Source organism: Pipistrellus hanaki (genome assembly GCF_964339955.1).
Source record: "Pipistrellus hanaki genome assembly, chromosome: 18".
NCBI lineage: Eukaryota > Metazoa > Chordata > Mammalia > Chiroptera > Vespertilionidae > Pipistrellus > Pipistrellus hanaki.
Window position 1 is genome coordinate 12,066,244 of NC_140520.1, and position 26,880 is coordinate 12,093,123.

At 38.0% G+C, this 26,880-nt stretch overlaps 1 protein-coding gene across 2 annotated transcripts in view; it reads right to left on the reverse strand.

The window, feature by feature from the left end:
* The window catches only part of VPS45 (vacuolar protein sorting 45 homolog), a 37,421-nt gene extending 19,077 nt beyond the window's left edge, over positions 1-18,344 (reverse strand). Inside the window, exons 1-13 of one of the 2 annotated variants that reach the window (XM_084866639.1) lie at positions 17,919-18,325; positions 17,129-17,263; positions 14,808-14,868; positions 13,421-13,500; positions 11,691-11,759; positions 11,457-11,594; positions 10,877-10,987; positions 8,283-8,417; positions 7,743-7,856; positions 7,172-7,339; positions 2,553-2,711; positions 2,302-2,409; positions 1,369-1,490 (exon numbers count right to left, since the gene is read on the reverse strand). In XM_084866639.1, the coding sequence (XP_084722765.1) occupies positions 1,369-1,490; positions 2,302-2,409; positions 2,553-2,711; positions 7,172-7,339; positions 7,743-7,856; positions 8,283-8,417; positions 10,877-10,987; positions 11,457-11,594; positions 11,691-11,759; positions 13,421-13,500; positions 14,808-14,868; positions 17,129-17,263; positions 17,919-18,011 (1,493 nt within the window). In that variant the 5' untranslated portion in view covers positions 18,012-18,325. Of the gene's footprint in view, positions 1-1,368; positions 1,491-2,301; positions 2,410-2,552; positions 2,712-7,171; positions 7,340-7,742; positions 7,857-8,282; positions 8,418-10,876; positions 10,988-11,456; positions 11,595-11,690; positions 11,760-13,420; positions 13,501-14,807; positions 14,869-17,128; positions 17,264-17,918 lie in introns of both variants that reach the window. The other variant, XM_084866638.1, reaches the window with a different exon arrangement.
* Between the last annotated feature and the right edge of the window lie 8,536 nt (positions 18,345-26,880).

The following is a 26,880-nucleotide window of genomic DNA, read 5'->3' on the forward strand; positions in this document are numbered from 1 at the left end:
ACAAATGCTAACAGATGCTGACAACAAATGTGCATTTTGAGCTTTGGTTGGAAAAATGAATCACCCAGATAAGAAAGGTTTCCTGTCACAATCTAATCTTATAAAACACACTCCTCTGGTGATCTATGTCCCTTTAGTAATAAAGAGCTATTTTTTGTTCAGTAATTGTGACATAAAATTCATAAGAAAATCAATATTTTTACTTTTATCAAAGCAATCAGAAGGCTATTTAATAGAGTTATACTGTGTGTGTTTTTTCCTTTTCTTTTTGTGCTGTTTTTCAAAAAGCCTCTATGATAGGTGAATAGCTTTGGGCTGGTTCTGATTCTTCCCACTTAACTGACATTTCTGAACCTTGATGCCAAAATTATTAGCTATTTTATCTGAATCAGTGTACTCTCTGAATTTAACCCCATATATTCTGCCTTTCAATCTTGGATATTTTAAAAGTTGTTTGTTTTTTTCTGTTACCAAATTATAGAGGTTTTTTTTTTTAAAAAGAATGAAGTGAAAAAATATATAAAACAGTCACCTAAGTACCTCAAAACATTTTTTTCTTCCAGAAATTAATTATATTTATAAAACACTATTCTCCAAGGCTCTTAGATTATGAGTAGCTGAAATTATAGAAGCCTTATACCAACATTAACAATTATTGCATCTATCCATCTAATAGGATTCAGCTACACATATTAGGTTCTTTATAACATGTGGTTTCAATAAGAAAAAAATACACAAAAATATAATTTATAACTAGGTAGAATTTGTATATATTTAAAAATCCAGGGTGGACTAAATAAGTTGTTTTGGACAAGTTTTGTCTTTATTTAAACAAGCAGACCACTGGATTAAAATGACAATTAATTGCTTCCTTCAGTTAATACCCCAAAAGAAAGCCATCCGTTTCTTCTTTGTGACAAATGGCCTTTGTTAATGAGGTCTCAGTTTGTATGTTGGCCACATTTGGCAAAGTTCAGTCCTGACCAAAAATAGTAACCACCTGCTCTGGCTGGCAATCAAGCAGCAAATCTATTTTTGGCTTTAATGTTTGAAACTCCAAATGGTAGATGCCATGGAACTGAACCTTAAATGGCATAAGCAAACTGGTCTGATACTAAAGGGCAGAATGTAAGTATTTGGGTTGTTCCAAAACATCTGCTTCTTTATTCCAAAAGAAGTAATATTTCAGGTGTAGCTGGTGAATTTATATCTAACCTTGACACATGTAAAACCAAAAAAATCTTAGAACTGAAATAATAGGGGAAGGAGGAATAGAATGATATAATTGGAGTTGTAGTCCCTTACATTACTCTAAATGTCCTATTTTCTTAGTTTCTGGTTTTTATTATTAATATCTTTATATCTTACCTGTCTCTGAGTGTGCTGGGGCCTAGATAAGGGTATAGACTTTCTTTAAGCTTTCCTTTGATGAGATGGTCCAGGGTCTCATGTAGGAAAGGTTGATGTTGAGTATACACATTTTCTATTCCCTAAGACAGGGGAAAATAGTTCTTATGTCATTTTTTGAAAACTTGCACTATACCGGTTTATGATATTCTTATCAGAAAAGAAGATACACTCAACTCAATAGAGATTTCATGAGATAGATTCAAACAGGAATTTTAGGAGAATTTTATGGTTAGATAATTTAAAAAAATATATTAATCAATTAGAACTGTTCTAATCTCATAATAACACTGTAATTTAAGGCTAGCTACTTTAAAGGAATTTTAAAAATGAAATTGCTGAAATCCTTTAGCATCTATTCACTAACTCTCATCTTTTTGTGAAAATGTTATATGACCAGTAGAATAAATAAAAGGAATGGATTATGTAGAAAAATAGACTAGACACACTCAGGAAAATGGAAAAAATTTAGGCAGAATTAGAAAGGCTAGCAGATTAAAACCAATTTTTGACCATTTTAAGAAAATAGGTCCATCTTTTTAAAAGATCTATAACTGTTTGCTTCATTTTTATTTTCCTTCAAAGAGAAACTACTAACTAATCTTAAGTTATAAACAAATGGAGTGAAACAGTGAGGACTAACTTTTCACTCTTGGGTTTTCCTGGAAATATCTCAGTATTACCTGCTCAGCTATTTGGTCCAATGCTGATGCTGCTCCAATATAGATTGCATTTTTAAAAAAGCTTTCAGGAGGGTATCGACTTTAATTTCACTTAACTGACACAGTTCTCAATCAGCAACAATCTGGGAGTTACTTTGATCGTATTCCTTCCCTCTCTCGGACTCAGGGGTTTCAACTGTTGTTCATTTAGGACAGCGCAGAGATGTCATACCTTCAATCCTTTGAGGAACTGTTTGGTAATAGCCACAGCATCTTTAGGGCTGAAGAGGTCACTTCCTCTGACCCGTTTACCACCATACTCAACAACTGCAGAGACGAGCTATTGAGGGGGATGGGGGAGGGAAAGAGAGATAGGGAGAGAGAACATCCTCTTACTGTTTAGGAATCAGGAAATTCATTTCATAAGAACTTTATTAAGGAAATGAAGACCTGTTTGGGGGATTAATGTATAAGTGTGGTTACCTTTCGATATTTCTCAGAAACACCCTTATTCCTGAGGTCCATCATTAGCCCTGGCAGGCTGTTGCTGCTGTGTCGCTCATAATGCAGTGCATAAAGCATCACCAGGCGGGCAGCATCACATTCCGTCACTTTGGGGTTCTGCAGGAGCCTCTTTACATTCTGAAGAAAGATAGAACTGATATTTAACCCCCTTCACTTCACTTGCGTGATGGTGTATAATATCTCAGATCTCATAATTATTTATTTTAAAAAATATATATTTTATTGATTTTTTACAGAGAGGAAGGGAGAGAGAGAGAGAGAGCTAGAAATGTCGACGAGAGAGAAACATCGACTAGCTGCCTCCTGCACACCCCACACCAGGGATGTGCCCGCAACCAACGTACATGCCCCAGGGATGTGCCCACAACCAACGTACATGCCCCTGACGGGAATCGAACCTGGGACTCCTCAGTCCGCAGGCCGACGCTCTATCCCCTGAGCCACGCCAGTTTCACCCCAGGTTCAATTCTGATCAAGGGCATATGCCTTGGTTGCAGGCACATCCCCAGTAGGGGGTGTGCAGGAGGCAGCTGATGAATGTTTCTTACTCTCTATCCCTCACCTTTCTTCTCTGTAAAAAAATCAATAAAATATATTTTTTAAATATATTTTTAAAAAATCTTCCTTACTAATCAAACGAGTCTTTTCTGAGGCTATGGATATGTATACTTCAATGGTTGTACATAAGTTTGGTTCTAGTGAAATTTTTTCTAAATAAAAATGTTGTTAGCCTGTAGAATAACTGGTTAGAAGCAGCTTATAGGTTAATGCTTGGCAATATATGAGCTTTTCTCTCTCTACCATGTTACAGTTACTATTCAAAAAAGCAAACCCCATCTCTACTAAAAAAAAAAAAAAAAAAAACTAAAAAAAACAACCCTCCATTCACTGCTTCATGACATATTATAATCTAAGGTCAAGCCAAGGAATGCTATACCCCATCTAGGGGTCAGGCCCCTGGCATCTACTCATTATCAAACAAAAGTTCCCTTTATAGACTATTTAAGTCATGTTGCAAAGAAATCCATTATGAATGGGGGAGTACAAATTAATTGCTCACTATAAAACCGTAATACCATGGGCAAGAAAACCTTCAAAAGATAACTTTAAAAAATGTAAAGTGGATCACAAATGGAAATTCATATTTTAAAAGTACTATTCTTTCTTTTAGAGTGAACCCCTCCCCCCAAAAAATATTTCAGGCAAGGAATTACAGTAATTTTTTCCCAACTGCTTACCATATGGTAGAGCGATACAAATAAAGATATTAAATTTGACTAGTGGTTATTTTTGGTTCTATTGTTTTAAAGGAAAAATAAAATGATAAACATAAGGAAATTTAAGTTTAGTTATAGGGAAAAATTTTGTTTTTATTTAGTGAGAAGGAAACTCATTTTATTGAGAAAGACAAAGTTTTCATAGGAATATTTCTATTAGGCCCATGAAACAATAGGACTTAGTAGTGTTATTTAAAACTGTCTTTAGTAATATTGTTTAAACTTGCAGGGGTCTTCAAACTACGGCCCGCGGGCCACATGAGGCCCGCAGAGGAGTCTGATCCGGCCCGCCAGGTTTTTTGGGCAGTGAGCGCAGCCGAGGTGTTACAGCAGGAATTAGTAGTTCAGATAGTCCGGCCCTCCAGCTCTCTGAGGGACCGTGATCTGGCCCCCACTTTAAAAAGTTTGAGGACCCCCTGGTTTAAAGTAAGTTGGTCAAGTTAAATAGATTGTGATACATCTTTACAAAGAAATACTAAAAAGAATGAGTCTTTAGATTTTTATCTGAAGCCATCTCTGAGATACATAGTTAAGTGAGAAAGTAAATGCAGAATTATGTGTACAATATGGTATTTGAATTTAAAAAGATTGGGAGATATGCACAAACAGGCTTGCACAAACGCAGAATAACTGAAACTATTGTAGTAACCAACTCAGTTTTTACTATATATCTCTTTCACCAAGTACTTATCTATTTAAGAATCAAAATTTAAGACAATTAAAATATAATAAAGTCTGCCTAAGTTTTTTTGTGTGAAGATTTAAGAATACAGGGATAAAATTAAAGGCCAGAGTGGCTGAGATGGTTGAGCGTCATTCATGAACTGAAAGGTCAATGGTTTAATTTCCAGTCAGGGCAAATGCCTGGGTTTCAGGCTCGACCCCCAGTAGGGGGCCTGCAGGAGGCACCAATCAATTTTTTTTTCTCTTTCCCTCCTCCATCCTCTGTCTGTAAAATCAATAAAACATATATTTTTAAAAAGCGATGATAGAGGTTCTTTTTTTTAAAAAAAAATATATATATTTTATTGATTTTTTTTGCCCCCCTCCCTCCCTAGAGGTTCTTTTAATAAATATAAAGCAAATATCATCTTCCTGATTTTCAAAATGTTGATGTTTTCAGGGGAAATTCTGATAAACATTAAAAAAAAAAAAAAAAAAGTAAAAGGCCAACAACTACCTATCCCAGTAAAGACCTTGCTATAACTGAGCCACCACAGGTAGGTGCATTTCTTTCTTCTGCTTGTACCAGATATTTTTAAAAGTGTGCTTAGAGAAGGGAACCAACATTTACAAAGCACCTAACATATGTGAATAATCTGACATATTTCATTGAATCCTCATTACAATCTAAAAGTTCAAAACCATTATCCTGAGGTTTGGGCAAAGTAAGTAATTTTCCCAAAGAAACGGTGGTATGTAGAGACAGGCTATAAGCCAGGATGGTCTGGCTCCAAAGCCTGTGTTGTTTTCATTAGACCACACTGGCCTTATTTATAAAGTAAAATTGCAGCAGGAAAAGAAAGAGACTACGTTTTAGAATACTGGGTCCTTATCAATATGGAAATGTGCTTCTTATAAAAAAGCTACTACGTAGCTTAGAAATGGCTATCTCCCAAAGAACTCTTATTCCCAAGTTAACTTATTGTCAGTGATATCACACTGTGCCCTTTCTCAGGACCTTGGCATCATCTCCAATTTGTTCTTTTCTTTAAAAAACATATATATATTTTATTGATTTTTTACAGAAGGAAGAGAGAGGGATAGAGAGTTAGAAAATCGATGAGAGAAACATCGATCAGTTGCCTCCTGCACACTCCCCCCACTGGGGATGTGCCCGCAACCAAGGTACATGCCCCTGACCGGAATCGAACCTGGGACCCTTCAGTCCGCAGGCCGACGCTCCATCCACTGAGCCAAACTGGTTTTGGCTCCAATTTGTTATTTCCTTCTATCCAAACTGTCACTAAATTGTTGTTTCCTCCCTTTGAAATGCCGCTTAGATTTTCTCTTATTGTACATTTTTACAACTATTGCTGAGTCCACTGACCTCACTGACTTCACTTTTTTCACCTCCAAAGTATCCTAACTAGATTAAACTTCCTAAAATACTGATTTTTATCATATTAACTATTCTACATAAGACCCTACCTGGATCTCTTTGCCCATCTCAGCAAGTATAAATTCCTTAGAAGCGTCTGCATAAACTGCTTCGTGTTTACCAAATCAATTTTATATCCTTATTCTCTTCCACACACATTTTCAACAGGTGGAACTGTTTATTCTTTTCTGCTTACTGCTGCATCTTTGCTTCTGCCGCTATTCCTGACTGAAATCCTCCTCCAGATTCCATTCATTCTTTATAGTCTATCTTAATGGCACCTTCTCAGAAACTGTTCCTAATGACCTCAAATCTTATTGTCAGTATCACAATTTTGATTTAATTAAATACTATGTTGCAGCACTAATCACTAATTCTTGCACTAGCTACATTGAATTATTCTCATATATATATAACATCTCCATGCCTTCATTCTCTCTGCTAAGAATTTCCCCCCCTTTCTCTGGTTGATACACTCCTCCTCCTCATTTATTTGTCTAGACTCACATCTAATGTCATCTTCTCTAAGAAGCCTTAACTTCAGGGAAAACCGTTGTCCTTTCTGTGTTTCCATATTCCATTGGAAATACCTCTAGAATAGCACTTATTGCACAGTATTACAAATCCTGGCTTAAATTTCTCTCTCCCCTAACATCATGTGAACTCTTTGAGGGGAAAGATGGTATCATACTGATTTTTGGACCTGTAGATCCTCATAGCACCATGCATGTGTAGCGGACATTCATGTGTTCGTGCAATGAAAAAGATGTTCAGTAATGAAAAACTGAGATAATGCACTTAAATTTATTATATCTTTTCAAATCTTCCTAACAACCCAGTGTGATAAATATCATTATACCTATTTTTCAAATGAGGAAACTAGCTCAGAGATTAAGTCAACGGCTCCGGGTCACAAAGCCGGTGAGACCTTCTGATTTTAGTCTAGTATTCTTTCTAGTAGATCAGGCTGCCCTCCGAAATGTTCAATTAATTGCCTGAACCCTTTGATTGCACATTATTCTTTTATGGCTCTTATCATGTATCTATCTTAATATTAAACTGTATACTTGTCTCAACTCCTCCTAAGACTGTTAATTCCGTGTTGGTGAAGAAGGATTACTTGCCTTAGTATCTCTTGCTCTGCCTGGCACAGGGCCTTACACATAGTAGGTGCTCATCAAATGGGACTGAATAGGTACCTGGAGAGCACTAGAATGGTCATTTTGACAGGCCAGTTCTTGTTCAACCTCCGAAACCTCCAGCAGATTCCGCTCACCGACCAACCGAGACAGCTCTCCAACAACTGTCACGTGCTTTGATACAGTCCCAGACATCTTCTTGAACTGCGGGTAATTCTCAACGAAGGCCTGCCATGGGAAAAACATCAATGGGGGTTCTATTATCACTTGACCAAGGATAGGCATATATGAAGCGGGGGGGGGGGGGGGGGGGGGAATCAGGGATTGTTCTGCCAAGAAAAAGGCATCTATAGCTTTCAATCACATGGCATTTTGCATTTTGGTATGCCTAGGAAGAGAAGAACTGGTATATGTAAGCAGACTGAGTATTTGAATAGTCCAAAGGTGACTAAAGAATGGGAAGAAGTTTATGGCTTATTACGAAGTTTTCACTATATTGTTTCCTAAAGAGAAATATTAAATATTGTTTCCCAAACAGAAAATACTTCAAACCAAACTAAATGAATTAAGGTAGAAATCAGAATAGCTCCCAAAAGTGCATGTCAGTCATCCATATACATGTTCAGTTTACCTTCATGTCTGCTATTGATTCCAGTTTTTGCTGTTCCTTTGGTTTCTTCTTCTGAAAGTCTTCCATGAGATTCTTTATATTGCTACCAATCTCGGCAAAGTTCAAGTACATATTCTGTGAAAAAGAAAGTTGGAAACACAGTTCTATCAACTAGTCTGAATTTCAGACAGTTTTAAAAGAAGTGAAAAAGAATTCTGAGTACAGTTAGAATTAAAGGGCAAGAAAATTCCATCCTATAATAACTAGCAAATCTGGGCATTGGTCAGGACACTGGTGATGAGTACCAGTACTATTCTCACAGAGGGCTACGGGAGGTAAGTAAATTGGGTTCTGATTTTAAAAGTGGGAAACCAAGTATGTGATTTCTGTGAAAGAAATATTGTTAAGGGGGAGGGGGGGTCAGAATCCAAGTCTTCTGCCTTCCCTTAAGATGCAGCTTATCCACATCGGATGGCTCCATCATCCTTCCACGTGAATTCTCAGAAGTCAATATTGACCATCTTACATAAAAACATATAAACTCGATTAAAAACCACTTACATTAGCATAGAATTCATCGTTTTCAGCAGATAGGACCACCTCTCTTAAGTCTTTACTGATCCCTGGGACTCTGGAAAGATCAATCCGATTGTTGTTTATGCCCAGTAGTTCATGGACCATGGCTTGATATGTCCACTAAATAAAGAATCGTGACAAAAAGTTTGGTCACTGATAAAACATGAAAATAGTAAATGTTCAGGAAAACAAAAACGAATAACTTATTCTTAATAATTGCTCTTCTTTACATGGAGATTCTCTATTTAGTTCAAATTTTATTGGTATTTTGTGCTATACTATTAAGATTGTCATTTTAATTGGTTAAACATCCAAAAATCAAAATACTTTTAGATTTCACGGTTTGGAAGAAGGGCAGCAAGATTAATATTCCTGATAAAAAGGAAAATTAGATCCATCATTAGCTCCAATTTTGGCCTGTGAATTAAGGGTATATTTTTGGCTTCACGGATAGGGCTATATTGGTACTGCAGTTACAAGCTGTACCATTTCCTGTACGCTTCTGTGGTTTTCTGCAGCATGAGAAGTGTATTCTTGCAGGTCTGAGTGGTGCTATATTTATCCTGGGAACACTAATATTATCAGAAAAAAACCCTTATGAGTTGATGAAAACACACACATTCAGAAGCTTTATATTTTTACCTCAAATGAATTGTGAAGAGGGTTGGTTTCCAGTCTTACAAATGTGAACTTATTTGGTAAAACTGGAAAGGAGAACCCCCCAATTTTTCCTTCTGACCATTTTTGGAGAATGGGTTACTTTTAATCATAGGCCCATTGGACAAAACTAAGTATTTTCCATCAAATTACCCTCTAAACCTAGAATCTAATGCTAGAAATATTTACATATGTATATCCCATCTTTTAAAAATCTAGATTTATTAAGAAAGAACTTGAGGTTATAAAAGATGTTTTATTTCCTAAAACATCTGCCAGATGAATCCTCAAAACAACTAGTTTCATTAGGCATTTAAAATAAGCACAACAAAATGTCTTATGCTCCCATAGACAGCATCCTGTGCATGCTTCTGCCATCAGCACTTACTCTATAATTAAATTATCTCTTTTCTTCTCTCCCCATTGGACCACGAGCTCTGTGAGAGAAGAGATTGTATTTTTTAACTTTTTATCTCCAGAACTTAATACAGTAGCTGCCACATTAATAGGTCCTTAGTTAAATTTGTTGAATGAATGGTTGCTTTTCTTTGGCAAACAGAATTATAGGCCATCATTTCTCTTTCTAATTTTCTTTTTATATTATCAAAATTTATTTAGTGAACAAATACTACTTTGAATTTTAGGAATATAAGCCTATTGCATCATAGAACAGTTGCATACAACAGCCGCAGATTTCCCCAGCTAATGCATTATTATAAGCTGGGAAGGAACTGGAATATAGACTGTGCCTTTGCCTACAAATTCAAAGCCACTATTAAAAATGCATGTACTACATGCAAGGCTCTGTGCTTATACTTTCACAAACACGGGTAAGGAATATGCCTTGAAGAAATATGTAACCTCGGAAAGTGAGAAAACACAGGCTCAGCATGGTGAGTGCAGCATGAGACACACAAGAGACACAAAGTTGGCCAGAAATTTTAGGGGGGAAAAGGATGTGTTTGACTAAAAGAACAAAGGCTACAAGATGTTTCGGGTGACTTTTAAGGAGAAGGATTTTGATAGGTGAAGTTGGGAGGACAAGGTATCCCAAACATTCCAGAGTGGGACGGGTCACAACATGAATAAAATGATGACAGGAAACTATGTGTAGCATATCTGTAGACGTGAGCTGTAGGTTTTCTACAAGGTTGGGCCCATATTGTCAAGATCAGGAATCTGTATTTAACTCAGTAGGCAGATGGGAACCAATGAAGATTTCTAAGCCAGCCATAACCAGGATCAGAACTGTGCTTTGGGGAAATTAATTTAACATTGTGTCTGTGAACTATATTAGAGTGGGATGAAATGTAAAGTGGGGAGAAGTAGGTGGCTCTTTCAGCATTCCCATGAATGATCTGAGTCTACACCATGGTAACAGCAGTAGAATGGAAAAGAGCAGACAAACACTGGAAAAGTAGAGTCTATAGGACCTAGAAGTTGTCCTGATTCGGTGTTGGGGTAGTAGTAGAAAGGGACAGGAAGGATGAGGCAGAAGAAAGAGTCAAGGATTACTGTGGCTAGAAGAACAGTGATATGAAAAAAAAACCAAGAGCTGAAACCGGTTTGGCTCAGTGGTAGAGCGTCGGTCTGCGGTCTGAAGGGTCCCAGGTTCGATTCCGGTCAAGGGCATGTACGTTGGTTGCGGGCACATCCCCGGTAGGGGATGTGCAAGAGGCAGCTGGTCGATGTTTCTCTCTCATTGACATTTCTAGCTCTCTATCTCTCTCCCTTCCTCTCTGTAAAATATCAATAAAAAAAAATATATTAAAAACAAAAAATAACACCAAGAAATATAAGGCAAAAACAAGAGCTGAAAAGAAGGAGGCAAAAAAATGGGCCATCCTGTTCATTTCCACATCTGCATTTTGGTGAACGGCACTGAAACTATCCTTACGTTATGCTAACAAAGGCTTTTGCACCTGGTTTAGCAATGGGGTGATGGCGTCATCGCAGCGATCTAAAATAAGCAGCAATGGAGGAACCTCAGTCCGCCGGAACTCAAATAGCTCATATTCTTTAGTTATGACTTGCTGTGGGTGAGAAAGAGAGTTTGATCAACCAATCAGTTGCAGATAGCGGTGATATAAATAGTAAAATAATCCATAAAGAACTACATTTAACAAAAGTTCTTTGTATCTTCATGGCCTTCCATAAAAAAAAAAACAACCCACAAACAAACAAACAAAAAAAACTTGATAAAGTTTAATAACATTCTATTTCAGAGGATAGAATTTGAAACTCTATTTCACAGGTGATTTGATTGGATCAAATTACGTTAAATAGCTTAGAAATGTTTCTTAGGTTACACCTAAGAATTTTAACTTTAATTTGTTGCTTTTGTTGTTACTTTTTCGTTCTGAATTACAAAGACCTACCTCTTTGCCAATAAACCTAACACTTCATCTCCTTGATTGCAGATAAAATATTCCTTTAGTTTTTGAAATATCACAAGGAAATGAATGGTCTGGTGTTTTGGAACCAGGCTAGGGAATGCCATACCTTAACACATTCGGCCAGTCTCTTTGCTGCCTCCGATGAAAGCTGATAACGAATCATAGGGCATTTCTTCAGGGACAGAAGGAGAGCCGTCAGTCCTTGAGTTGTTCTGGACAGCTGGGCTGGATCCCAATTTCGACCCTTTTTAAAAATTCAGAGAAAACACATTTTTTCTTACTTGCTAAATTAACTCCCACCTGATAAATAAACTCAAAAAAAAATTCTTTCCTTCCATACCTGGCAGCAACCCAAAATGTTGAGGGAAAACAAATGTGGATTCACAGCAATGTAATCACCATAAAATTCCTGCAAATAAAGCACCAAGATCAGCAAGTTATATTCCACAAACCCCAACTGTATCAAGCAGCAATATTTTCACATGTGATCTGATCAAATTTGAGGAAATGTAAGTGTAAAAGATAGAAAAATTGATCAATTAAAAGTTAACAAAAAGTCAATGTGGGGAAATTAATAAAATAATTATAAAACAGCAGCAATAATAAATCTTTTTGTAAAAACGCCACAAAAGTTATAGAAGTATACATATTATATGCCTGGAGACCTCCACGACTTATCAATTAGTAAAAATAAAACATTGCTATAGGGTATACAATGTCACATTCAAGCGAAAAAGAAATTTGCTTTCCAGTGCATTCTCATGAGAGAGAATATGGTTCAAAAGAGGTCATTATTTTTTATTCATTTTTCATCTAGAATATCCAAAATTGTTTGTGGTCCTTAATACAATATTCTTCAATTAGCTCATAAATGTATTCAAATGTTTGTGATAAATGTATTGGAGAACACTAAACTATTTAAGAAGGGTAACATGGTATGTTCTAATATGATGTATTATATAGCATGCAGAATAAATATTTAGGGGTTTCAAATTTTAACCTAATGACAAATGTCTATTATTCCCAAAGCAAGATAACCACAAACAGAACTTCAACAAATTCCATTCACATCCTTTACTTCCTATTCTATCCCAATTAAACTTAGTCCTAATAGATGAATCTTCTTTTTTTTTTAAAGGACATTTTTATTGATTTCAGAGAGGAAGGGAGAGGGAGAGAGAGAAACATCTATGATGAGAGAGCATCATCAACCAGCTGCCTCCTGCACACCCCCTACTTGACTGGACCCCGCAACTCAGGAATGACCTCTTGGTTTCTAGGTCGACACTCAACCACTGAGCCAAACTCGGCTGGGTTAGATGAATATTCTTATAGAGTGGCTCATAAAACTATCATAGGATGGCCCTAACCGGGTTAGCTCAGTGGATAGAGTGTCAACCTGCAGACTGAAAGGTCCCAGGTTCAATTCTGGTCAAGGGCATATGCCTTGGTTGCCTGCACATCCCCAGTAGGAGTTGTGCAGGAGGCAGGTGATTGATGTTTCTACCTCTCTATCCCTCTCCCTTCCTCTCTGTAAAAAATCAATAAAATATATTTAAATAAATAAAAATAAAACTAATATCATAGGACATATTTGATTTTGTTCCCAACTCTGTGAAACTCTTCCTACTAATAGTAGGATCCAGTACCAGCCCAATTTCATGATTTCCACTGACTCCTTTAATTCTGTTCCCATCCAATTTGACATATCTTCCAAACGTTCTAAATGTAAGTATAGTCTGGTGCAATGCACACTGATTATGTCTGATGAGTAGCCTCCATTCTTTTGAGACAGCACTTTTCCTATTTTTAGACTCAAATCTTTTTTTTTTTTTTTTTAATATATTTTACTGATTTTTTACAGAGAGGAGGAGAGAGGAATAGAGAGTTAGAAACATCGATGAGAGAGAATCATCGATCAGTTGCCTCTTGCCCTAGACCGGAATCGAACCCGGGACCTTTCAGTCGGCAGGCCGACGCTCTATCCATTGAGCCAAACCGGTTTCGGCATAGACTCAAATCTTTAAAAAGGGCCAATATAAGAGAGAGTTAGAGGACCAATATGTTTACCTGAACCTCAGCCACAACTTCCTGTTCATCAGCTTCAGCTAATGACTTCACATCACTCTTGCTGATCACATTACTGAAATCTGAAACAGACATATGAGTTGTTATTGACTAAAAAGAGATCATCATTGCTGCAATTAGACATAAATGGGCCTGACACTTAAAGCCTAATGAATAAGGGAAGTTTAGTACACATTGGAGTAGATGTCAAAGTTGAACACCTTCAAATTGGAATGAGCAGCACAAAGATGTTTAAATCTATAAGTTCATAATAGTAATTAAAAATAAAATAAAATAAAAAGGACCACCATTGTAAGCATTGGAGGATGCTATGGAACCAAGTCTTATACTGAAAATAGAAGGAAAGGGTAACATGATGATAAATAAAGGGAAAGAAGTAAGCTTTTATCCTTTTACACATAAACTGTACCACCAGATAACCAACTAGTAGATGAAGGGAAATTTCTCTTTATAGAAATATTTCAGCTGAAAAAATAAAGAAGAAAAGATAATTATATGACAGAATTAAAACAATATTTTATCAGCTCCTAATGAATCAATGGTTGGACCTAGGTACTGCTAATATCACAGTAAGAGAAGATCAATGGAAGTACACCACACTACCTATGAAGTATTCTTGTCAAAAAGAAATCAAATCTGAATCTAATTAAACCTCTACATCCAGGTACCAACTTATAGAAACTGGAGGACAGAGGAACATTTTAAACTACAGTACACTAAACTCTATAAAGATCAATAACGACATCTAGAGGAGAATGAATGTAACTGCCAAAGCAGTATGTATTGTATTAAAAAAAAAATCCGTATAAATGGTATAGTAACCACAAAACTAGTTTCTTTCCAGGCCTCTACTTTTCTATCTCTATCCCCACCCCACCACCACCAAAGTTAGGCACATAAGAGATATATACTTGATGACTTGTACTTTAAGTACTACATAAAGAAGCAACGAGAAGTGAAATGTTTTTATCTGGTATATAAAGTAAATCTCTGCCTTTCCAACCAACTCAAGTATACCCTCTCTCCAAGTAAATGAATTAGCTTCTATGCCTGAGTTCATAAAATAGGAATATGAATACACTTTGTGAAAATGGGCTACTTACAACTTCTTGCCTTACAAAGAATTTTAAAAGGCAAAGTTAAACAAAAAATTTTTTACCCAAACAATTAACGGTGAATGGAAATCACATTAAGCTCTCTGAAACAGAGTGTTGGCTAAGACTTTTAAACTTTGAAAGAACATTAAAAAACCCCACACAGACTTTTTTAGTGATGGATTCAATTAACTTATTGATGAGACAAAGAGACCAACAGAACATTCTAGCTAGGATATAGTTATATGATTGAATAGGTGAAATAATATACTTACAAATAAAATATATACTGTATTTGGGTCTTCGGAGCTCCTGAATCAGATAATCCACATTCTCCTAGAAAATAACAAACAAAATATGAGAAATGCTTAAGTGTAAAGCTAATAAACATCATCCATTGATTTATTTAAGTGTTTACTGAGAGTACACTGTGTGCTAAGGTCTAGATTAAGTATATATATTTTGGGAGACTGAAGGCTGGGGATGAAAAAAAATACAATAAATATAATGATAAAGAATCATATGTAATTTTAACTAGCTGTGCTAAGTTGGCCAAATTAAGATTAAAAATATATAAAGAACACAGATGTTGAAATACAACATAGAATTGATAATTCTTCAAATGTGCTTCAAGCTGCTTGTCTATAAATTATTATATTCATCTATAAAAATTATTATGCCGAATATCAAAACATGTCTAGTCCTTTTAAAACCAATAGTCAAGATAAAATATAGTTAATTATATTTGGCTCTTAACTTATTGGGATCTAAGACTGCACAACTTCAATGTTTGGGAGGTATTTGCAAATAGTAGGCTAAGACCCTTTATATATTATTTTAAAGTAAAATAAAAAATTTAGAAGTAAAACAGTTCATTTTTTTATATGGTCAAAACATTAGAATTCCCGTTGTATAAGATTATAATGCAGGTCTTACCTATTTTTGATATTATAACACAGGGTTAAATTTCAGTATAAATTTGGCCCCCAAACTATACATGACATAAAATGTCATTTTTGAATGTTAAAAAAACCCCACAATTTTCTTACAGAATTAAAGATAATGTAAGCAATGCACATCGCATGTTAAGTGGAAAAAATACTTTGCAAATTGTCATTTAGATTAAAAATACCTTAAAAAGTAGTGGAATCTTAAGGGAAAATTGCTTTTAAGAACATATTTTGAGTATGACAGACTATATACATTCATATACTCATATATACATACACACACACACACACACACACACACACACATATATGAAAGAGGTTCTCCAATAAAAATGTTAGGAAATGATGCACTAGATGATCTCTAAGATCCTTCTCACAACCATAATGTTATGACTAAGATTTACAAATGTGAAACAACTGGAAACTATTATAACACAGTATTCATTAATTCAGGAATGGCTTATTGAGTATACACTATGTGGCAGGCATTAGAGACATAATAGTGTGACAAAACAGACCATCTCTGATCTCATGGAGCTTACTGCTGGTAGGTGAGATACATATTAATTAATCAGACAGAAAATATAATACTTCAACCGTGACAAATAATAGGGAGAGGAAGATGGTGCTGTAATGCTTACGACAAGGGGGGTTGACCTGGTCAGCAAGGCCAGAGAAGATTTGCTTGCAGTGAAGAAGTTCCTGACAGAGAAAGAGCCTGTGCAAAGGTCCTGTGGCACGATGGAATATAGTGTACTGAAACATTAGTGTGACTAAGAGAAGGGGGAATGGTTTGAAATGAGGCTGTAGAAATGATAGGAACTAGACCACACAGAATCTTGCAGGCCACTATTAAGGAGTTCTGTCTTTATTGTAAAAGTAATGAGAAGTCATTCAAGTTTTCCAAGTGGGGAGAACATGATCAGATTTGTATTTTGGAAAATACATAATGCACAAGCATGGTAAAAGAGTATTTTGGAGTTGAAGAACAGGAATATAAAGTAAGAGAATATACAAAATAAGATTGAAATAGTTAAGGGTTTTTAAAAGAGGACTTAAGCAAGATTTAGATGGTGGACAACAACTGATAGAAGGCTAGAGAATCTCAAATGAGGGGAAGAGAACAGAAATGAAAACACAGAGGGATGACACAAAGACCTAGTGGCTTAGTGGAAGAGCAAAGGTGGGACACTGGAGTTTGGATACCTAAGGGCAGACCAGACCTGGTAAAGGAGTGCTTTGAGGAGAAAGCTACTAAATATAGATTTATTCATGAGCCATTATAGGTTTCTGAGCATAGATGCAAAGAAAATTATAAAAACTCAAAACGTTGATATAAGTATATAAGATTAAGTGGCAATGCTATTCAGTGAGAGAAGGTTAATCCAGGAATAAAGTGATCTGGGTCTCTGTTAGGGTAGTAGCTTTGAAAGTAGCTGAGAATCTAAAAGACATTTTGAAGGGAAAAAACTGGCTGTACGGAGTAAACTGAGATATGGGAAGAAGGAAAGTCAAGGTTGCAACTCTGATAAACCAAGATAATATGATGCCACAAACGATAATACAAATTTATTTTGCCTTCTTAATGCCTTCAGATCATAGCGTTCTGTATTTGCCTGGGCAGATGGCAGTTCAGGATGCAGTACCTTCGTAGGCCGAAGAAAACAAATTGCTTTCAGGTGTTTCATGGTCTCCCGATTCGGAGAATCAATGTGTTCAAAAAGGTACACTTCCTTCTGAAGAATCTCTGATTGTGTGTATACCATACTCACTATACCAGTCTGTAAAGAAAAAAAATTACTAATATTATGATGGCCCAGAATAATAAGAACGAGCAACAATATCCCAAGGCTTAAACTTTTTTTTAAAAAAAATTAATATTTAACTGGATATCTTACCTACTAAAATATAACATTTACTGAGCATCTAAACATGTATGTAATGTACCAGAATGCTCTCTGTAAATATAGACAATCCATACATGCCCCCCCCAATTTTTTCTATTACCTTAAAGAGGTTTTTATTTTTAATTAAAAAAATTGCAATCAACAAATAATAACCTGTCATCTCAGCTTGAGCTCCAACATCTTTACTTTAAAAACACAATGTTGAGTAGAAATAACAGGATCATCCCCAAAAGCCTTTCAGGTGCTGTCTCACCTATTTCTTGACAGAAACATTTAGAAAAGGATTTCTATTCCAAGAAATTGTCTCGGGGTACAAGAAGAAGAAAAAAAAAAAAACCTCTGGCGGTGGCTAAAGCCATTTAGTCTAAAAACCGACTGGGCAAGCTTAACACAATCTTTAAATTCCGTACAGAACTGACCCTCTTTTTAAAAAATCTCTAATTAAATACCAAATCCTGCCGTGGAATGTGACCGGCTATTGTAAGGGAGGGAGGATTCCCACACGAATCCCGGGCAAAAGCGAACTCACCGTCTCTTTATCCATGAGAAGCACTTTCATCCCCGGCCCGCTGTCCTCTATCATTTTGGAAATGTACTGCTTCACAGCCAGAACCACGTTCATGGTGGCGAACTGACAGGTGAGCCCCACAGCCCTTCCCGCCCCCTTTTCTTCTGGCTACGCGAACCCGGGGCTCCTCCGCCAGGTCTCCGCCGCTTCCTCCCCGCCCAGCCTCGGCTTCCGGAAGTCCGGGCGGCAACGCTGCTGGGACTTGTAGTTCCGCTGGGACTTGTAGTTCCGCTGCGCGGCCGGGAGCACCGGGCCTTCGCGCCCGGCGCCAAAAAGCCCGGCTGAGAGGCTGGGGGCCGCCCTGCCCTGACGGGGCTGTTGACCCATCAGAGCCGGCGGGTGTTGGAGACTGGGACTCCCAGACCACTGGCTTCCCGGCCGCGGCCTGAACCCCGCCTGCTGCCTTGTGGGGAGAGGGTGGCGCCTCGCGGGGTGCGGAAACTTGGCATAAGGCCACCTCCGAGGCAAGAACGGAGCATGGCGGTGGTTACTCCTTGCCATTCATTAACGCTTTCTGGGGTGGCAGTGAAGGGCGAGGGGAAGGGAGATGGCGTTGTGCTCCAGGCTGCTCCGGACTCAGAGGACGACACTTAGATCACGCGCGGTGCTTGCTAAATAGCGGCGGGTTTCAGCTTCACCGGGCCGTTAGGGCGAGGACAGGGCCCCGGCAGAGGGAGGTCCAGATTGGCGTTCCGAGGACGGAGAGCATCTGAAACCGAACAAATGCTTGTTGAATGAATGAACAAAGGGAACGCCCTTTAGGGGTGTTTTGGGGGAGGCCGCAGATCTCCCAGGAGGGCCTGGACCTGGGGTCGGCCGCGGGGACTCCGAGCCCTGAGCGACCCCGGGTTCAGCGCGGTGGGCGATTGGGCACCGCGGGCTCCCGCTGCGGGGGATGAGGGGGCCGCACGCATCCGCTGGGGCTAAAACCAAGTAGCATTGGGATGTTCGGGGAAAACTCACAACTTTTGATTTAAGAAATGACAAAAACCTGGACAGCAGAATAAATCTTAAAGCCACCAACTTCACAAAATCTGCATTTGTGTTTACATCCCACAGGTAGTCTCTCGGCACCGTTTGTCCATACGGAGGGTAAATGTTAGCTTCCCCGCACCTACGTCGGGGAATTGTAAAATCAGGGAAGACAACAAGAAGCAACTGCGAGAAATTGGTGACTCTAAATGCTTGTAAATAGCTCCACCAAAATAATGACCAGTGTTTGTAGGCGTCAGTGTAATCAATAGGTTCAAAATGACCAAATCCATCATCCTTTCATTGAATTGTAAGAAGTATGTAATTAAAACGAGATCCAGAGCATATTAACATTCATCTGGCTGTTAAGATCACTATAAAACGTGCCCTGCTGGTGTGGTTCAGTGGTTGAGTGACGACCTATGAACCAGGAGGTCCCGGTTTGATTTCAGGTCATGGGGGCTAGATCCCCAGTGTGGGGACTGGTTCTATCTCACTCATGTTTCTATCTCTTCCTCTCCCTTCCTCTCTGAAATCAATAAAAAGGTATATATTTTTAAAAGAATGCTTTATAGAGCGTTATACATAATTTTCAACTCCTTTTAAGGCAAATTAGAAGCCACTCGAAATACAGATTTTAGTCATTCTGAGATTGTGAAAAATGTGTTTATTTTCTCCAAGTAAAACTTGAAGTTTTATTACCAAGTAAAACTTCCCATTGGGCATTTTTTTTTTTTGAGATTTGTTTTGAAAGAGAAGTTATAGTAAAATGAAAATATGAATCTTTCAATGGATACAAATGAGAAAAATCTAAATCTACACAGAAGATACCCAATAAATATTTAATGTTGGTGAAACTCATTACTGGGTAAACTACAATGGCATGTTATTCATTTAAAATGTTCATATATTATAGAAAACAGAAAACCCCAATGCTAATGAAAAACGATACACCTGCAAATTCTTTAAGTTACTGATATTTGAAAATTCACCTCCACTCACCTGTCATTTGGTTTTTGGTTTTTGGTTTTTACCTGTCATTTGAACTGCAGTATAAGATTGTCTTCCCTTACCCGAAACCCATTTGGCTCAGTGGATAGAGCATTGGCTTATGGACTGAAAGGTCCCAGGTTCGATTCTGGTCAGGGGCATGTACCTTGGTTGCGGGCACATCCCCGGTAGGGGGTGTGCAGGAGGCAGCTGGTCGATGTTTCTCTCTCATCGACGTTTCTAGCTCTCTATCTCCCTTCCTCTCTGTAAAAAAAAAAAATCAATAAAAAATATATTTTTTTAAAAAAAAGATTGCTTTCCCTTGACAAATATCTCAGTTAACTTTTGTAGTTTTCCTTTGAGGTGAATATTACCTCCATATTACAGGAGTTCAAGAAGTTGGAAAATTTTCATGAGGTGACAGAAAATAGCAAATAGAGCCGAGACCGGTTTGGCTCAATGGATAGAGCCTCGGCTTGGAGACCCGGGTTCGATACCGGTCAAGGGCATGTACTTGGTTGCGGGCACATCCCCAGTAGGGGGTGTGCAAGAGGCAGCTGATCGATGACGCTCTCTCATCGATGTTTCTAACTATCTCTCTCCCTTCCTCTCTGTACAAAATCAATAAAATATATATTTTAAAAAAAGGAAAAAAAAAGAAAAAGAAAATAGCAAATAGAGAAAATAGCAAATAGAAAAACCTTTTCTGTGGGCATTTTACCATGTTTCTTTGTACTGTTTGTTTTCCCATTTTCTAGAAAGTACATTGTTACTTCTTTGAGGATAAAGAGTGTGGTGTTTTTGTCCGCGCCCCCTCTCCCCCCCATCCTTTTCACTAGTACAGCGCCCTGCACACAGAAAATACCTACCCAATAAATATTTAATGTTGGTGAAACTCATTACTGGGCAATCGGCTACAATGGCATGTTAAATAAAGCATAGAGTTTTACATGCACAGAACAAAGAGATCAATATTCTAACCTAGATGATTCACACCAATAATTTTATTGAATAAAATGGAATAAGTTCTGGAGAAATATCGGGGGCTTTCTTCTCAAATTCCTAGGTAAATTATAGGAATGTAGGCTTGACGGTTACTAGTGCTCTTGTAATAAAGGGCATGACATTTGTTTTTTCTGATTATCTGCTGTAGAGATTAAAGAGAGGACCAATTTTGTACGGTAGTTGATTAAGAATTTATTGAAAAAGCATCCGTTTTAGAAAGTATTTCATTCACGTTCGAATTGTTTCAGCACTCAGATAGAGGGCGTCCTTGGACCACCAAGAAGGCTCTTTGTAACTGGTTGCTGGCTCGCTGAGTAATGGTTACGTGAATAAGGGAAAATACCTTGTTTTGGCCAAAATAGATGACAAAATGTTTGTTTAATGTTGAGTTTAACCTTTTCTTAGCTTTAAGTCCTATTGAATTGTTGCATAAAGAGACTGCATTATCGTAGTTGTTTTTTTTTTGTTTTTGTTTTTTCATTTCTGAACACCAGAATCCATGCTTATACCCAGAACACTATACTACAAATGGCAGTTTTCTATTTATGACAAAATATACTGGTGTCCCCCCCCCCCAAAATGTATATTCATTTCAACAGCTGATAGCTCAATTTTGAAAATGAAATGTATTTTAATAAACACTGCCTTTATTCAAAGTATGTGTGTATATTTTTTGGAACAACCTATATAATAAATAGTGAAATTGTTTTTTCTCATTAAATTCTAGTTACTAATGAAAGGATAAAATAACATCCGGACTCACCACAACTAATTTAGAAATAATATTGGGGAATTAGGTTTTTCCCCCCTTCCTGGTGATGTAGTAATTTAAACTCAGATGCTGTAGAATGATTCAATTCCCCGTCAGAGGAACACTCGAGTTTGGAAAGGAGCTTGATTGAATGAAAGGATACTGAAGTGAGAGCCAGATGATCTGATTTATAGAATACTTTACTACTAATATCTGGATGAACTTCAGAAACGATTTACGCTCACTAGTACTCTGTCTTTCAAATGAAGGAAATGGACTGGAAAACACTAGTACATAAATCTATGAGTGTAAATTTTATTTGTATAGAGAAGTCATTCTCTTTGTTTTATACATGCATACTGTACATGTCTTGTTCAATTTCCGAGAGCAGCATCCTCCTATATAATAAAAGCGCAGTATGCAAATTGTCCCCTCCGCCGGGAGTTCGACCAGGGGGCGGGGCAGGGAAGGGAGGGAATACCAGGCGAGCAGCCAGCAGCCACTAGGGACCCTATCAGCGGGGCCTCTAGTATTAATATAAATCTAACGCCGTCATGATCTGCTTTAGGCCTGTCTGAGCCCCCACAATGGTGTAAGGTCCGGAATCATTTGTCTTTGACATTTCTTAGGACCGGCTCTCCTTTTCACTCTATCCATGAATGGCTTGTTGATTCCTTCTTTAGTGTCGGTTAAAGCGTTTCCTTAAGTGGGAGAAGAAGAAGGCTATATCTCCCTTCTTTAATTCCTGGTGGAGGGGTGTAGATTTTATAACTTTTTGAGGGAAGACTACATAGATGTAGGGCCTGAATATCTCAATGTTTCAATGTTTCTTTGCTTTCTCCTGTGGAGTATTTAGGAATTCATCTTTCCTGGAAGTAAAGTGATGGCATCAAGGCTTAAGACAAGAAAGAGGTAAACACACACACACACACACACACACACACACACACTCATGAGAGAGGAGTTTAAATTATACTTGTTTTATAAATGTGCCCTGATAGGGGCTAAAATCGAACCTGCAATCCAGGTACATGCCCTTGACCAGGAATCAAACCCAAGACTCTTTGATGCTCAAGCTGCCACTCTAACCACTTAACCCCGTTAGGGCTATGTGAATATTTAATGCCGCTATTTTTTAGTTGAGTTAAAACATCAAAATTGAGTGACACTTAACTTTCACAAAGTCATTTCTCTATGTGGTTCTTAGGGGAAAGTGTCTCGGTCACCTATATAGACATCTAGTTCCTGACACTGGTTGCTAGAGGTTATTCTTTCTTTCAACAAGTACTTATTGAATACCTACTATGTGCTAGCCATGGAAATACAACATTAAACAAAACAGACAAAATTCCTAATCTCATGGAGCTTACAATCTAGTGAGGCCATTCAGACAAACAAAATAAGTAAATGTTATGGTAATTAGGTGGTGATAAATCCTATAGAGAAAAACAAAACATGTTTAAAGAAGGGAAGGCAGGAGTATTGGAATGTGTAAGGCTTGCTGCTATAAATTGGGTAGTGAGTGAATCATTCACTGAGAGCAAAAACCTGAAGGAGTTGTAAGGAATAAGCCATGTGGTATCTAAATAAAGAACCTCCTTGCCCTAATCAGTTTGGCTCAGTGGCTAGAGCATCGGCCTGCAGACTCAAGGGTCCCAGGTTCAATTCCAGTCAAGGGCATGTACCTTGGTTGCAGGCACCTATCCAGTAGGGAGTGTGCAGGAGGCAGCTGATGGATGTACCTCTCTCATCGATGTTTCTAACTCTCTATCCATTTCCCTTCCTCTGTAAAAAATCAATAAAATATATATTTAAAGAAATAATAAAGAAAGAACCTCCCAGGTAAAAGGAAGAGCAATTGCAAAACCGCTGAGGTGGGGCCTGTTCATAAAGCTGAAACTGAGGCAGTGAGGGGAAAGGGAAAAGGGGAACACCTTGTGGAGTTTGTCTATATTTGAAAGCATTAGCATCTAATATATCCAAAGCCCTTTATAAAACAAAGTATAATTTCGGATAAATGTATGGAATCCTATGCTTGGTTTAGGAGGCTCCGTATGGGGAATATCTGACTTAGGAACAATTTCTAGGTAAAGGACTATAAGCTCAGCTATGAGTCAGTTACCAGGATCTGGCTTATGAAGAGAAGCAGATGCAAAATTCAGACGCAATAAGAACGGTGTTTTATATACTCTAGCTATTACCCAGAGTATTGAGTTTTTCATAATTAGCAAAAATTCATGCACTTTTAAAGCAAAAATAAAAGGGGGTGGGCGGGATGTATGAGGAGGCCTGAAATCTGTGATAGAGTGTCAGTTCTGCTAAAATAGTTTTCTATCAGCCGACTTTCCAGTTTCTGTTGCTCGTCCTGTTTGTTCCTGGAGCCAGATGCCTTTATTGTCATTTTAGTGGAGTTTACACAAGGCAGACACTTGTGTTCAAAAAGACTATAAACAGTATTTTTCTTCTGATTAAGGAATGAGCAATAAGATAAACAGCTTTTACTTATTTATTTTAAAAAGAAGGGGTGTTATTTTTGTGCTACTTCTCAAACATTTTGAGATCTACCAAGGACACCTAGCCTGCTTTCTTAGGAAATTGATCTTTAGTATCACTTTCATTAGTTAAAATGCTGAGTTGTCTGGACTATATCTGATCTAGTTTTTGCTAGCTCTTGTTTTTTCGTGTATAATTTAAAATAGCCTTAAAAAAGAACTACATCCGACAAACTGTGAGTTTGTAGAATGAATATGAGCAGTAGAAGAGCAGATTACCATTATTTTTAAAGGCCTGGACCACAGAGTGTTTATGTGGTTTCAGTTTAAATCTTATCTGATTAATAATTCATTTCTAGTAATGAATAAAAGATGTAAATGAGCTCAAATTATTCACTTTTGTTGGTGCTGTTGTTAATTTGTTGTGAGAAAAACATTTGTTTTGTTAACTAAGATAAATTAATGATTTTAATTATTATGAAAATCATCTTAAAGCACATCTTAATTTCATAATTTTTCTTTCTGGATTTGCTTCCTTGTGGGTCATTTGATTAAAATAATTTTTTTATATTCACCATAGTGCTATAAATAATCATAAAATGTTCAGCAATGGGAAATGATTGATTACATAATAATGGTTTCACTCCTTGGAATGTCAGGCCATCATAATAATTACAATGAAAGACATAATAATATGGTAAAGTCTCATAAGAGAACAATATATGAGCAAGTATTAGGCAAAGATATTTCATCTGGAAGACAGTGTGATATCATGAAAAGACACTGACTCTGAACCCAATGCAGCCAGGACCTCAACCTCAGCTTTATCCTCTCACCAGTTGTGTGGCTTGACTCCCTGGACCTCAGTGTTCCCATCTGTCCAATGGGGACATTGCTAGCTACTCTGCAAGTTTGTTGTGAAGATAATAATTAAATCAACCCTACCCAGCACATATTGGTAACATTAAAAAAAAAAACTTAAATCTAAGGGAGATGGTAGAAACATACACATATGCTAACCCCTGTGCTAAGGGTGTGGTTGGCATGTTATTTTTCTCTTTTCTAGAATCTGAACTTGCTCACTGAGAGGCTCTGTTAGGGTGCTTTTATTTTTATTGATTTTTATTTATTGATTTTTAGAAAGAGAGAAGGGAGGGGGGAGAGAAAAAATAGATTTTTGCTGTTCCACTTACTTATGCATTCATTGGTTGGTTCTTATATGTGCTCTGACCGGGGTTGTTGAGTTGCTTTCATAGGCTGGGGACAAGGCCGGCTTGTGGAGGGTCAGGGTCCAGCTCTTTCCTTCTTCAGTCAGGTTGCTCAGTAACTCTCTGAGCCCCTGTGCAGTGAGGGCCAAGATGGCAGATTACACTCTAGAGAGGTTATATAGCATTCACACCTTGACCAACTGCATTTGAGTAGGAGTTTCAACATCTGCAAAGAAGCAGACAATTAGATAAAATCACCTTCTGCAGTGTTTTTAAGTAGGGAGTGGAGGGGTGGTAACATTTTTGATGTCACCTTAACTGGCATTCCTTCCGGCCATTTCACATCTGTGATGTCCTGGGACTAGGGCCCTCTGCTGTCTACCGTGTTTTTGATATTATGGGTGATGAAATAAATACACATAAGAACATACGCTGTATACCAAAGTATGGTGGTTGTCTAGTGGAAAAGCATCTGTGCAGCTGTTTGAATTCTGAGCTGAACTAGCCACTCTTGGCTATGGAATGCCATGTTTACTGGAAAGACTGTTGGCAGCAGCAAAAACGGTACCAGGGTTTAGATCGGTGTAGTCAGACAGACTGGAGCTGGGTTCAGCAAGCTTGGTACTTGAGTTCTGGCTAAGAAAGAATTCAGAGCCAAGACTCAAACTATAGGTGGATGTTTATTTCAAAAGTCACAGAAGTAGAAAAAGTTAGTGATAGAAGAAATGGGCACATGAAACAAGTTTCAGAGGTAACAGAAGGGAGCTTAAGGGAAAGAGAGAAATGTAAAGGTGACGTGCTTGAGGGAAAAACGTGGAGCAGAGGAAAGGCACAGACCTGCTCCTGAGCGGGAGAGGGCGAGGGGTCCTCCACCCTGAGGGCTCCTAAGGGTGGTGGATTTAGGAGAGGGTCTCATTAGAATATTCATCAGCTTGCCAGGTCTGTCCTTTTAGAGTTGTGGGCTCCACTGATTGTTCCACCTCATGGAGTCATTAATCAATTCAGCTGATCCTGATGTCAGCCAAGACATCACCTCTCTGGTTTTGCTGCTTTTCTGGGCCTGGAGCTGAAACACAATTGAGGCCTACATGTATTTGATACAGTTCAGAACCTCATTGTCCTGGGGGTTATTGCTTATGGGCTATTCTCTGGCCTCCGTGTTCATTTCCCCTCTAAGGGGGTCTAACCCGCATGACTAGCAATGGGCCCCGGGAGGACAGGTCAGGGAAGTTCTGATCTGCATGACCAGTGATGTGTTAGGGAAGGGAAGGTTACCCTGGGGGCAAGGTCCTTGTTTTCCCAGTTTGCCCTTTGCTAGGCACCTGGGGCTTTCTGTCCTGGTGACCTTCTGTACCCGACACACTGTCTTTGCTCTGCTCATGTCTATCTAACTGCCTGCCACAGAACAGGCCTTAAATCCAACAACCCATGCATATTGAGACATAGGTATATGGCAGGCGTTTTTTCAAAAATGGACAAAGTGGGCCTATCACTTCAAGGAAAAC